At 46.4% G+C, this 14124-nt stretch overlaps 1 protein-coding gene across 4 annotated transcripts in view; it reads right to left on the bottom strand.

Moving 5' to 3' along the window:
* LOC119393738 (uncharacterized) overlaps positions 1–14124 on the bottom strand; it is a 90519-nt gene that overhangs the window by 28251 nt on the left and 48144 nt on the right. For 3 of the 4 annotated variants that reach the window (XM_037660859.2, XM_049416334.1, XM_037660860.2), the window contains exons 10-12: positions 10686–11001; positions 7019–7364; positions 2088–2282 (exon numbers count right to left, since the gene is read on the bottom strand). In XM_037660859.2, the coding sequence (XP_037516787.1) occupies positions 2088–2282; positions 7019–7364; positions 10686–11001 (857 nt within the window). The remainder of the gene's footprint in view (positions 1–2087; positions 2283–7018; positions 7365–10685; positions 11002–14124) is intronic. The other variant, XM_049416333.1, reaches the window with a different exon arrangement.

Raw genomic sequence — 14124 nt, 5'->3', positions numbered from 1 at the left:
TGCTGTGACATTCTCCAAATATTTTTATTACCTCGATTTTTTTTTACACGGAACATTACATCCATGTTTGCATAATGTATTCGTTATCGTCATGTCAAATTAGCCAAAGAGTAAAAATATGAGAGAGTAATTCAAAAATACAGGAATGTCACAGCGTAGAGAATTGACTAGGGAATACAATGCAACCGACCTCATGAAAATCCATCAAGCCATAGTCGTGCTACGCTTTCTGCAAGTGAGACAGTCTGGTCAAAACACACTTCTGAGAAAACGGGCCCTAAAGTTGCACAGCCACTACATGTAAATCAAAATGCTCTGGGGCTGTGATATTTAGTGTCTTTGCTTGCAGGGGTTTTCTTATGTCCTTGGTCTTTAATTTTTTTGCACTATGTGCTTTCCTTTTTCTTTATTGGTTATTTTTGTCAGCTCTTTGAAGGGTGAGCCTATCAGGTTTAATGCCCAGACTTGCACATTACAAGTCTGTGGCATGCAAATTTAGGTGTGCTGTGGCAGTTATGGCCAAGACATTGGTGGCACAGGAATTTCTGAGTTTTACTTAATGAAGCGAGTTTGGCAGATAAAAATTCGTCCACTCCTTTACACAAGTTCATTTGTCACCCCCGCCTTGATACGCTTCATCATTCACCCGGTCGCGGTAATGGTAGTCGGCGAGGCTTTCATTATTTCAGTACATTTACAAAAGCTTGCTGCGATACCATGCACGGCTTGAAGCGCGCCTAAATTACATCACCACTGAGTGCTTATTTCACCGCGAAGTGCTCGGCCGCGGGGTTCAGGAAGTCGGCGCCCGATATGCTGGGTCGTGGCATTTGGTGGCGATGCGCAATATGCCAAGCCGCAGCGATGAAACATCGGCGTGCAATATGCTTGGCCTCGCATTTTGGGGCTCCGACGCGCGAAATTGTCGCGGTGCTTCGAGCGATCGCTGTGTGACAAACTTGGGGAGATCGAGCGGCCGTGGCCGTGGGGTCCGCGGCGCTGCCGATGCGTCAAGTGCCGATCAGCGATTCCGAGCTGCCAGCGGGCGATATCATTAGTTGCTTGCAACAAAGCGCATTGCGGATTGTTCGCTTTCGCATGTTTGCTAGCACGATGTTCTTCCTCGCAAAGCTCGAATTCGTCGGCGCCGTGAACGTAGTTAGGCCTAGCCACGACTCCGAGCAGTAAGCACGGTCGCGGTGTGCGCTGCCGCGGTGCCCGATGTTTCCGAGTTAGTCATGTTCGATCACGAGCACAAAAGGTCGTCCCGCGATGGTCTTCGTCACGAGGTCCGAGATGCCGACGGGCAGAACTTCTAACCGTGGGTCCCACGAGTGAACGCGGCGTGCTACTGCGATGTTCGCGACGAGCGCGTCGGGCTATCGCAGTCTGATACACGGTCTGATGATTGAGCTTCTGGGTGCAGCTGCTAACGCCTAATTATCGTCGACCAGCGAACACAAAACGAGTGCGAATGCTTCTGTAATTAGCGTGATTCTTGACAGCCGTGACCCCGCAACGCGGAAGCCGCAGACGACGCACACCGGGAGCGACCGTCGGACCAATGGCGAGGCGCGCTGGAGCATCATGGCGGCCGCGGCCAATCGGGGGCCTCGAAACGACCTTTAAACGTTTGCTTTTTGTGCGCTTGTTTTTAAATGGAGGAGCCAGCTGAGGCGGGGAATTTGAAGACGGAGAAGTGCTCTTTCAGAGGAGCCCTAGATGGTGGTGCTCGGTCGCGCCGCTACGGAGCTATAATTTTTTGAAAAACGCTTTCTTTTTTGCGATTTCCGCGATAATTTTCGCCGCCTCAGCGGGCGCAACAATTTTTAATAGCACTTCTACGTGGTTTTCAGCGACGATATTTTGGAATTAGATAGAAAAAGGGCTACAGAAACTGAAAATGTGATTTTCAGAAAATCGATTTTTTTGCCATTTTTCGCGATTTGATCCCCGCGTCCCCCCTTAAGTCTGTTTCAACGTTCAAGTAAGCGCCGCAAAAACTGTGCAGTTTGCAGTCATCCAAAGCTGGTCTAATTTGATACATAATGAGAAGCGGTCAGCACAATGTAATGGCTCACACGTACCTGTTTTAGCTGCTCCCTTGGACTGGTCAGCTGCCGTTCCTGAGTCTGTGCTGTTATTACTCGGCGCGCCATTATCGTCCCCAGCACCTCCTTCATCCTCCGAGCTGCTGTCACACACTATAACTTCGGGTTCTGCTCTGGGCACCTTCTGGCCAGATGTATCAGAAGCAGTTCCAAGCATGTCCTCGAAGGATACTGAAAAAGGGAACGAACAACTGAACTACAACATTACACTTTAAACAAGCCCTGCAACACTTTTCCAAGTAGCCATGGAATGGGTTCACAAAGGAGCTTACTGACTCGCAAATCGACCACCGCAAAAATTTTTAGAATCCGTCCAGTACGAGCGGAGTTACAAAGATTTGTCGCATGCTGTAACTGCTTTCTCTCTTCTCTCGACCCGATGAAAGCACTGGAAGCTGTGAGGTCTGAGAGATATCGCCGCTCTCGAAACACACGGACACAGTTCACGCCATACGGACAACCAACACGTGTACATTTATTAACTTGCTTTTTACATACGGTGAGCTCGCCTGCCGAATCTAATACACAACTAGTCACTTGCTATATAACCTTATACAATACTAATGAATACCCAGAAAACATAACACACACTCAAGACAACATAAGACATACAATGCACCGTAAATGCGGCGTCGCCGATGCCAGACTCACCACGAGGGGCCCGCGGGAAACGAGTGGCGGTATCGTCCCCCATGGACCCACCGAGGGAGACGTCCATCTACGGCGCAACCAAAGCCCCAAAAGAGGCTCACTGCTGTTTACTGTCCACTGATCTAGCACCGCCAGCAGGTGGTGCTGCCGGCACCACCGCGCTAAACCTAACCGGCGAGAGCACAGCGCCACTCGCTTGGCAGCCGTTTAACCTAACTGCGGCCTATCCGCGAGCCGCGCGTGCTCCATGAGGCGCAAATGACTTTACAGGGTGTGATAGCACCCCTACAATAAGCAGAAAGGGATGGCACGGGGAAAGAAGGTACGCTACGCGCTTTGTGACCTTGAGCACTTTTCTTTTTTTTCTTTTTCTTCAAACCTGCGACATACTTTCAGTGCGAACGCGTGCGGGCAAGTGGCGGCCTCTTGCAGCAGCTGCAGTAACTACCGAGCGTGCCATGTTCAAATAAGACATTGGTGTGGAACTTGAGTCAGTGACGCAGTGATTTTGAGTAAGTAGCATCATTTGTCGAAAGAGAAAGCAATTTTTAGCCGACTTTGAGAATTTATTGTAAATCCCAGGCTGTGTGCTGCGCTATAATGTTCGACTCGAGTGTTCACGAGAGCCTTGACTACTGATCGGCAGCAATTTCTGACCATGCTGAAAAAGTGTCACAGGGCCCCTTTAAGATTAGACTAAGTGTACCGCATTTACACGCTTGTAGGTCAACCTATTTTATCGAAATATGATATGCAAAGTTTGGGGGTCGACTTACAATTGAAAATGAAACTAGTGCTGCCAGTAACGGTGGGAAAAATGAGAAATCAAGCAGGCAGTGGCCTGGCTACAAAATTAAGTTTGCTTTTCAACTCTACTTGGCACATATAATTATTCCGCGCGCTTCTTATGAAGAAAAAAAGAAAACTTTTTTTTTCTCTTTCAATATTTACCAAGCCGTTAGCCGTCAGGAGCGCCACTGCTGGTTAAAAGTGCGGCTCTTCTCCCATAAGAGCTGTGTCGTTCCATTACAAGTTCCATTACAAAAGGCACTCGCACCTTTTCTTTTTTTACATGTACGATTTTTAAGAGTTTTATCTACATTCGAGTCAACTTGCAATCATGTATACATGATAGGTTTGACTGTTTTGTTAGAATAGAGGGGTGTTCACACAGCTGATCTAACTGTACTACCTGACAAATGAAAAATTTGAAAAAATCCAATAGTCATAGAATAGTGCGTAGAGGGAATGGGAGCATGGGAATAGGATGTATTATATTTGATAAGTATGTTCGCCATTAGCATCTACGATGTTGAGACACGTGCCCATACAAAAGAGCAAACTCGGAACATCCGAGACTGACAACATGGCAACATTGTCCTTAGTCAGTGGGTTTCTTTCATGCCTTTGCTAGTGCTGCCAATTTTGCCTGCTTCAAGATCTTGTTTGGATGAACTATGAACTCGCCCAAAAGAAATGTGTTTTTTTTTGGCATATGCAGGAGTGCAACAGTTGAGGTAGGATTTGGAGCAATTTTTGGAGCACGAGTTGTAGCAAGTTTTGGAGCAGCAAAATGTTGCTTTTCGAGCAGGCTATGAAAAAAAAAAACAGCGTTTTTGGAGTACGAAATCTCAAATTAGGAGCAGAATAACAAAGGCTTACTCTTAGAAAAGAAAACAAAAATATGTACAAACCATTCAACTTCACCTAACTCGTGTATAGTGCACGTGAGCACTGCTATTTCAATAAAAGCAGTGTGCTCAACAACCCCACAGTGCAAACAATGACGAAGTCTTCATTAGCATTTGCAGTGCCTGTCAAATGATTTGACAGGCGCTGAAAATGCTAATGTGGACCTGCCAACCTGGTGATCTTGAAATTCAGGAGGTTCATATAACAAGCACAAATGAGAGTGAGGAAAAGAGAGAGAGAGAAAACTTGCCTACGCTTTTGTTAATTGTTTCTCAGGGCCACAGAAACGTCATACACAGCTCCACGTGATTGCTAGTAATTTTTTAGACGTCAGCGATCATACTAGTACCCGTAATTATACAGCGTGTGCACGCATGAGTAATTAAGAAACAAAATGTGCCGTGTCCTGTGACAGCTTGCGCTAAATGCCCTTCCTAAATCTTAGTATGCTTCCCCGCATGACACCAGTGTACAGCGGCGAAAATGGCTTAACAAGCATTCTGCATGCGATAGAACAAAGAGAGGAAATTTTCGAACCTTTTTTTTCTTTTCTTTTGCGGTCGGGTTAAGGTCCGCGCATCTGTATTGGATTGGATGATGATGCCCAAACAGCCAAACTGCAGGTGGCTAATGCAGCCTCCATTTCTCACTAAAACTATCGCAACTGATAAAATTTTGAGGTTGGCCAAGCATTTTGGCACAGCGTGGCGTGATTTCAACAAATTTCACGATTTTTGGCCCAGTCTGCTGCAAAAATAAGGAATTGTATCAAATTGGTGCAATAGGCGTAGCTGTTGCACCCCTGCATATGGCATTTTGCACTGTCATTGTAAGGGTGTTTGCAAACGCCACCACTATTTATTTTTTGCACGCATTTCTTGTAATTTTGCCACCCTGCATGCCAACAGCCTGTGGAGATTGAGGCTTGCCCGTCGCCATTGCGCGGGTTTTTCGCCTATTTCTGCCATCCTCATGTCCGATCATGTCGCTCCCCTCCTCCGCCGTCCTACGGCGCTGGGCGAGCGGTGGTGATGTTAAACCCCCTCACCCCGGCGCCGGATCTTGACGATGGCGCCGCGCCGCGTTCGAGTCTCGCGAGACGTTTTGCGCGGCAGGGGAGTCAGACTCTCTCTGGACCTCGTAGTGTAAGCACGTATTTTCTTTCCCATCCGTCAGCTCCTTTGTTTGGGCTCGCTCGGACGGAGTTCGCTAACGGTGCCTTGCGCCAGCGGCAAGCGCTTACCTTACGTTGTCCTTTCCGAACGCTAGGCTGAAGAGCGGTGCGGTGCATTCGCACGTGGTCTTACTACGCCGAAACCGTACCTATCGAAGCAAACGCGAGCGGAGTTTGCCCTTGCTCGAGCGATCGGGCCCTGTGGTCGCAGATCGTAAGAGTACGCAGCATAGTCGCGAGGGTCCATTTCTCTCAGCGGCGTGTCGCCATGAGCCCTTTTGCCCGCGGAGACGTGCTCGCGGCACCCTTTGTGTTGTACTTTCGCCCGTGGCGTGGTTAAGCCTGTTTTGCTTCTCCCGCCGCCTTTGGGAGCGGGCGCTGTACTGCGTTTTGTGGTGTTGCCGCAGGCAATAAAGTGTTGTGGATTTCGAGAGCAGTACTGTGTACTTGCCGCGCTACGCTCGGCGCCTTGTTTGCGCTCGGACGTACGTGTGCAGCGGCGCGCTAGTTCACGCTAAGCGACGGCAGACGCGGCCCTGTGGCTCGCTAAGTCCGTACCCACGCTAGTGGCCGTACTCCTGTGAGATACGTGCACACTACAAGCCTTTAACAAATTTTTTGCAAACAGAATTAAAATTTCATAAAACTTGATGCAGCATTTGTAAAGCTGTACAAGGAGCCCAAGTTCCTACACTTTTGAAGAATTTGGGAAAGTTCGCAAGTGTCTAGTCGTGACACTAGTAACACCGATGTATATTAAGAAAAAAAAAAAAGCACTTCGAATAACAAGCCATTTCAAATTTACCAAGCGCTGGACATGTGCTGATAGCACATTTTATTACATTAGAAGCATACATATGGTGCCCCCGGTTAAGTCAAGCATGACAGTCAAGCCTAGCTTGCATTGACACCACTTCGTCCCGATTTAGATAATGGACATGTTGACAATTAAATGGGAAAATGCAACACAGAGGAGTGTATTTGCAGGTCAAAAACAGGGCCCCTTTCTTTAACCCTTTGTGGCCCGAAACCCTTATCCACCTTCATTCCGTTCCTGTCTGAAATTAAAAAAAGCAAAGCTCAAGTAAATGAAGTTTACTTCTCCTTTAGAGATGGTGAATAATGCAGTGAGAAAATGGCCATGTGAATTAACCACGCAAGAGCTTGCCAAGCAGTGCCTGACGACAGACCACTGCAGTCATGTTGCGTCGTCAGGAGGGGCCCGACAACTGACCACAAACAGTTAAAATGGCTTCTACCCTTTATGTTTCCATGAATTGCTGTCATTTCCTTCACACCTGGCTTTGTTAGCTCCAGCAGCTGTCTTGCAGTTAGTTTCACACACAACGAAAGGTGCTTCTACTATCAAAAAGAAGACGTGCAAATGTACCCTTCCACCCACTGTGGTCAAGCACATCAGCCAAGATGCGCCAGAAGGCCTCGCGTGCGTGGCTCGCAAAGCGTTCCCGCCACTGCAGTTCATCCAGAAAGCCTTGCACCGTCTCCAGCTTCAGCTGGTTCACCATGAAGTGGCCGAAGACGTCAGTCAGACGCCGCATCAGGTAGGCGTGAACCAAGTCGGGCCCGGGGCGAGCCCCACAGCGTACGGGAATGCCTTGCTCGGCCAAGCTGTTGAACTTGGCGTCCTCGGTAATGATGACAGAGCCCGGCCGCAGCCACAGCTCGATGCTCTTTAGGAATACAGGTGAGTTCCATCCCACGGCCACCGAGACTGCCTGCCAGGGAACGAGAGAGATAATAAAGTTATTGCAACACAAGTATGTTCCTATGAGACCAACAGATGCCGAAGCCAAGAAAAACACAAGAGGTGTTACTTGTCGTGTTGAACACTTTCTTGCTCGTGCCTATCCCCACAAGTAGCACGTTATCGATGGTTTAAAATTCCAATTTCCCACCTTCCAAGTGTGTCCCCCAGTGGGCAAAATAAACACTACTCTTGCCATTTTGCTTTCCCTGTTAGTCTTTCGTCACGTGGGGAATTAAAAAATGTCACTGAAGTCAGCTGACACAGTTCCTATCGTAACACATAGAGCAAAAGTGTGTCAAACCAGCCTGTAATGTCAACAGGTGTCCTCTGGCAAATTCTGTTTTCCTCTCTGCATTGTTTCACTGCTGTCTCGTCAGAATTCTTATCTCCACCATTTTGGCACCACTAGCCGGTTATTGTGCGACTAAATGTCTGTGTGGTTACTGTGAGGCCAACTGGTCGTTTTCTACAAAACGACCAGTTGTTGACCCCAATGGCATACAATTGATCATATTCTGCAGCGACATGCTGCAGTTCGCAAAAGCTGTTAATTTGTTTTCGTTGAAGTAGAAGGCTGAAATTCGTTGATATACCAAACCAATATTTCATCTTGTTATAAAATGTATACGCCAAATTTTTGTTGTTGTGCATTTGTAAACAAACTATCATGCTTTTACATACGTTTTGTTTCAGATCTTTGTGTGAAGACAATTCATTTCACATATTTCATAACACGTTTATTGGTACTAATGCTGTTGGAAAGAGAATCCCTTCCTTTATAATTTGGTACTATACACTTTAGTATGAAACACGTTCCGTTAAAGACAATGAAAAAGTAAAGAGAAGCACTACACCACCTAAACAGTGCTACTTCCCACGAACATGGAAGTGTTATTTGAGGTGTAGTATATATAGGATAAAGTATATAGGTAGGCTAGTGCGAATAGTATATTTTAGGTTCAAAGCGAATTCGAAGCGAATAGTGATTTTGGTCGAATAATTTCGAATCGAATTTGAGTAGTATATATCACACATTATAAAGAAAAACGAGCATATTTGTTATGACCCAACCAACCTGCACGTTTTTTTTTTTAATTGTAACAGGGCATGTGCAAATGTCATTCTTTTGGGTTCAAAGGAAGTGGAAGCAACTTTGAATAGTAGCAGGATTTGGCTTTTGGTAGAATGCAAGTGATAACCTGTAAAGTATGTTACGTTTTAAAATTTACTACGCTTGGAGCATATAAGCTGGTACAACAAGTTTTTAAACTTAAAAATGTTCATTTAACCTTGAAGTGGGGCTTCCCGGCAGTGCAGATTTTCCCTGGAAAGGTATATTCACGGTATAGCACTCCTCCACTGCAGTGAAACCACCTTTACAGAAGATTACAAACGGGCAGTGCGGATTTTTTCACGGTATAGCGCCCCTGCATTGCAGAGAAACCACCTTTACAGGGGGGGGGGTTACAAGCGGATTAATACAGTATAGACCGCTTATAACGTAAGTCGCCGGAGTCGCGAATATCCGCACTATAAGCGGTACCGCACTATAACCAAAACAACCTTTTTCAAAGTCTGCACTTGCGCAAAACGTGTTGAGCATGTAGCCTCGCGTGTCCGATAATCGACATATGCGATTTGGGGCGCTTACAACCACTTAAATCTCCGAATGTTAAAAAATTAACCGCCAAAGACCCGCATTGCCAACGAAATGAACACGGGGAAAAAAAGCAAACAAAACAAAGTGCCATCGCGGAAATTCGCCGACTACCTCGAGGTATGCGCATTACACCGAAACCATGTCGAATCGCGACCGAAATTTCACGTGCTGAGCGGTACCGATCGTTCGATTTCACGGGCGCGCACGCGATGTCCAAGACATTGCAATCGAATCCGGAACCACCATTCGAGAGCTGCATGTGCCAACCATGCCCTCGTTTTCATTAACGATATGATTCCCTTCCCTTCTAGTGCAGCCATCGCAAAAAGTTTCGTTGATTCCGCACCAAACCGCAACTTTTATCGCCCGCGACCGCTACCGAAAAGCAACCAACGCTGATTAGGCCTAGCCTGCTGTTCAGCATGTAGTCGCGGGAAGTTTGTCCAAGACAAGAAGATCGGAGGTCGAAAAGATCGCACTCAAGCACTAACCCAAGAACAGCGCGCGTGATACGAAGTTAGTGTTCGCGGCCGGAAGATCAACGGCGACAAAAGCCCGCCAAGGTTTAAGTCCGCGCACTGGCAGAAAAGGCGAAAGCCCGCGTCATGAAGCCGCAAAACTTTTCAATTTGCGGACGAGGTAGCAAACGCGATATCTGTAGCAAGTATGATAACGACGACGCTTTTCCCGACAGGAAACTTGCTTTAAAGCGCACTTGATGAGGACGCGATCGTACGTTCCACGCGGAACGCACTGCCGGCAAGCGGCCGCGGAGCCTTGCCGCCGCCGGTGCAAAGGCTACTCCGTCGCCTAGGCAACCACCATCCTTCCCCACTCGGCGAGCCCGCACAGCGCTGCCGCGGTCTTTTTCCTCCCTCTGGCGTTTACTGTGCGTGCCCTCGCCCTTCGTAACGACCTCGTCGCTCCCTCCCCAGCGGCGTACCTCCTTTGAGAACCGCACTCGCTACCGCGTTTGTCAGAAATATTTTCCCACAACCGCATTATAAACGGTATTTCATCTTGGGGGACTGCACAATAAGCGGTATGCGTATACATGCGGTTCTATGGGAGGGTAAACGGGAGTCTAAAAAGACCGCATTATAACCGGTCCTGCACTATATGCGGTTACGTTATAAGTGGTCTGCACTGTATACACCTATTCGTTCCTTTCGAATACTTCGAAATTTTCAATAATTTAAATTCGAACCGAAGCGAATTCGACTACTGTATTATTCGTTCGAATATTCGAAGTGCTCGAATATTCGCACAAGCCTATATATAGGACATACAGTAGTATACTGTAGCATGAAGGAAAATGAAAGTGACTGACATAAAAACAACTTGCTAACAGTAGGATATGAACCTACAAACTCCGTATTATGCGTGCAGTGCCCAACCAATTGTGCTACAGTGACGGCTCTTCCCGTCCACTTTCTTGAAATCTATGTATGTGTAAACCTGCCAGCATCAACCAGCGCCACTCATAGCAATGGCGGCGAACGTGGAACATCCTTTTTGCCCAATGGCGTCATGTACTATAGTAGGTGACCACTATGGGCTGGCATACGACCAGTAAGATGACCAGTAAGATGACCAGTATGTTCAGCCTGCCAAGAGATCTTAACCCACCTTGAGCCTTGTCTCGAGAGTGGAGCGGTCAAGAGCGCCTAGGATAAGGTACCGGCCCAGCTGGGCAGTCGCCACCTCAACATGGATGCCCGGTCCCCCGAGCATGGCCCGCCGTCTCGCCACAGCACGGGCACACACTTCCTGCAGACCGCGCCACACATTGCGCACCACAAAGCTATCCACTAAGGCCTCTGAAAGCACCGTTGCAAGGTCAGACTGGCGTGCCCAGTGGTATACCAGGCAAATGAGCTTCCACAGTGGCAGCCCAAAGCGTGCAAAGAAGGTGGGCTGCTGTAGCAGGCTCTTACGGTGGCACCTGCACACGCAACAATCACAAAGTGAAAAGTAAATAAAAAAAAAAGAATATCAAATAGATCTTGCGTTTAGTACATTTTAGTCTCAATATACTGTGCCCAAACATAGATAGCACTCGTCAGTTTTACTACGTAGCAAAACATTCCCATTACATGACAAAAATTCTATGTATATTAACAAGGTACGTATGTGTATGTAGCACTTGCTGGAAATGTGGGGATGAAGGCAGGTCAATTTGAACCAGAGAACTCTGATGAGAACTATATTATCGAGCTAAGGACAACAGACAAAGTAACATACAAAGACGAGTTATGTGACTCGGACAGGCAGATGTCTGAACAGTGGTGTGTGCTTCAAGAGATAGTACTATCGTATTTATTCGAATCTAAGCCGATGTTTTTTTTTTGAAAAAACGATAAGCGAAAGTGGGGGGGGTCGGCTTAGATACGAGTACAATGATTAAGTTCTTCTTTTTTCTGGCCTTGCGAATTTCGGGGGTCGGCTTAGAATCGGGGCCGGCCTAGATTCGAGTAAATACGTATATTTCACTGTTCAGTTTGCTCATCATCACCTCTTCTTTAATCATATTCCTATTTTTGCTTGTTTAAGTGGACTACTCATCTCCGTTGCACAGCACAATGAAGCTCCATAGCACTCGTCTTTGCCCATTACTTTGTCAATCGTCCTTAGCGCTGTGGCTATCACCATTAGCCATGACGTACCTGACTATGCATTTCAATGAGTGCTCTCTTTGAAACAGAGGAGTGCCAGCTGAAATGTGCCAGTGTGCTCTTTCACAGCACAGGCGCCAATACTAACAGTCCAACAGTGCAAGCACACGTACACATATTTTGCAGCTTATGCTCACTTCAGGATTGGAATTCTGGATGGAAAAAGCACATCAAAGGAATACTGAACAAAAATATGAAAAAAAAAATGATGGATGGTGCATCAAAATTTGACTAGGAAGACATGACTGTTCTGGTGTTTTAAACACTGTTCATTTCACACATTTTTGAACATATGGCATTGTGAGCATGAGGCGGCTGCACATCAGAGCATGCTTTCCTGTTCTTCTACTTCCCTTTCTGGAGCAAAGCAGGTTGAGAGATGCAGGCGATCACTGGCAATGTCGATGGTTAAGCAATTATGCAGGGAACATGGTGGGCATGTATTTCTCGCGAGTTAAATGTCAGCTCCAGGGACAGATACAGGAGCATTTCTGAGGGGCAGGAGGGGTGAAGGGTCAGCTGATGGGAAGTATGATACTTCAACCGCAGTATGGGCACCAACATTCATACTTGTATCAACACCCAGCTTATACATAAAAAAAAATTAAGTGGTGGTCAGTACATCTGGAGTACCCATATGAACCTGCCCGTGGTCACCTCTTCTAGTTCACTGCACAGCAGTTTGTAAAAAACGCACTAAGTTCATTATTTTTCACTAGTTTCTGTCTGAAAACAAGATTGCATCAACCAATTTCAGCCCCCGAGCTTTCACTTGGGCTTTCTGAAAATCTTGGCAGCAAAAGTTTCGTTCAGTATCCCTTTAAACAGCATGGTGACTGCAAAAAACACCACCTGCAAAGACAAAATGCTAATGACATTGGCTGAAAGTACAACGTGCGAAAATGTACACAGATGCAAGCTGCAACTCAGGTGGAGTGACATTTTCTTCCAAGGAAGAATAGACAGAAATGTCTCTTAATCGCACAACATAGCAAGCTTCCAATTGCCAAGTTTCTTGCCAGTCTGACGATGATGACTCTCGATGACTGTTTTAGACTGGCTTATGACACGGTCCTGTTATCAGGGCAATGTGGGCATGAGGCCATTAGAGTCTATGCCGTACACTGTGAGAGGAGGAAAAAAAACGCAGGAGGTCTCGCACAGGTGATTTCATGGTATACAGTCTTCAGATGGCTGTGATGAGCTTTCCAATGGGCTGGTCTAATTACATAGCTGCCCGGTAGCAACGAATAGATAAACTTGTGATAGTGGCGTAGGAGTGCTGTTGTTAATGCATTTTGTATTTAGGGTACCAGTGGGCTGCTATAAGACTACAATTTGCACCTCAGACTAGTCACAGGCCCTTATCTTGCATGCTTGTTTGCTTAGCAGCAGCTGCTTTGGCCACACAATTATTCTAAGGTGGCATGACATCCCGTTTGGAAATGCTAGATGTGACCACTTATGCAAAGAAAAGTTCTTCACTGATAAGTACGTCAATTAGTGTTGCTGTGTTATTGACACCCGGCTGTTTTGAAAGCGACACAGCTGCCCTCGGAAGTTTATGTGAATACTTAGTGTATGTGGTTGGTATAGTTGCCAGCACGGCCGTAACTTGAGGGAGTTCTGACACCCCCCGAAATTTTTTCATGCTTTAACTTTTCGGGTGGCACCAAAATACGTTCACGCCTTCATAGCGACCACTAGTTGCCAAAGTTGGCCGTTCTAGACACAAACACCCCCCGAAAAAAATTCCTGGGTATGGTCTTGGTTGCCAGTTTATGGGACCTTGGTTTACACAGTGGGTTGTCGTGCAACCTATGTAAACAGCCAATTATATGTAGTTCCTTCATCAGCTGCCATCCTGCAACTGGAGCAGTTAAAGCCACAGGTGGCAATGCTAGCCAGGGATGAATGCTTGAATTCACCAACCAGCACTACGGGACATTGCCAAATATCAAGACATGTGCCTCAGTTGTGGTTGAAGTCTGATGGTAGCGTCGCACTGTATGCTGCCTCAATACTTCTGGAGTGGAGAGTTGTGGGTACACAACACACTAAACTAAGCAATTTTGTTCGCAAATTATGTACCTTTTACTACGAGATTGGTATGACGACATTACTTTTAGTTTGACCATGTACAAAAAGCAGAAGTGTGTCCATGATTTCTCAATAAAAAAATTTAATTTGAAAATGGAATTATACGGACGAACTTTGCATGCCATTCTAAGGCAGCAGTACCAGCTGAACGGGCTAAAATGCATAGTTCAAGAAATCCTGTTTCTTACAGTTCACGCTCTATTTTAATCAAAACAAAAATGCCTAGTGAAATCCAAGACATTATAGCCATATATTACACTTTTGAATATACAATTAAAGGGACACTAAAGGCA

The sequence above is a fragment of the Rhipicephalus sanguineus genome, chromosome 5 (assembly GCF_013339695.2).
Source record: "Rhipicephalus sanguineus isolate Rsan-2018 chromosome 5, BIME_Rsan_1.4, whole genome shotgun sequence".
Classification (NCBI taxonomy): domain Eukaryota; kingdom Metazoa; phylum Arthropoda; class Arachnida; order Ixodida; family Ixodidae; genus Rhipicephalus; species Rhipicephalus sanguineus.
The sequence above is the reverse complement of the archived record's forward strand: the minus strand, read 5'-3'. Positions and strand labels throughout refer to the sequence as shown.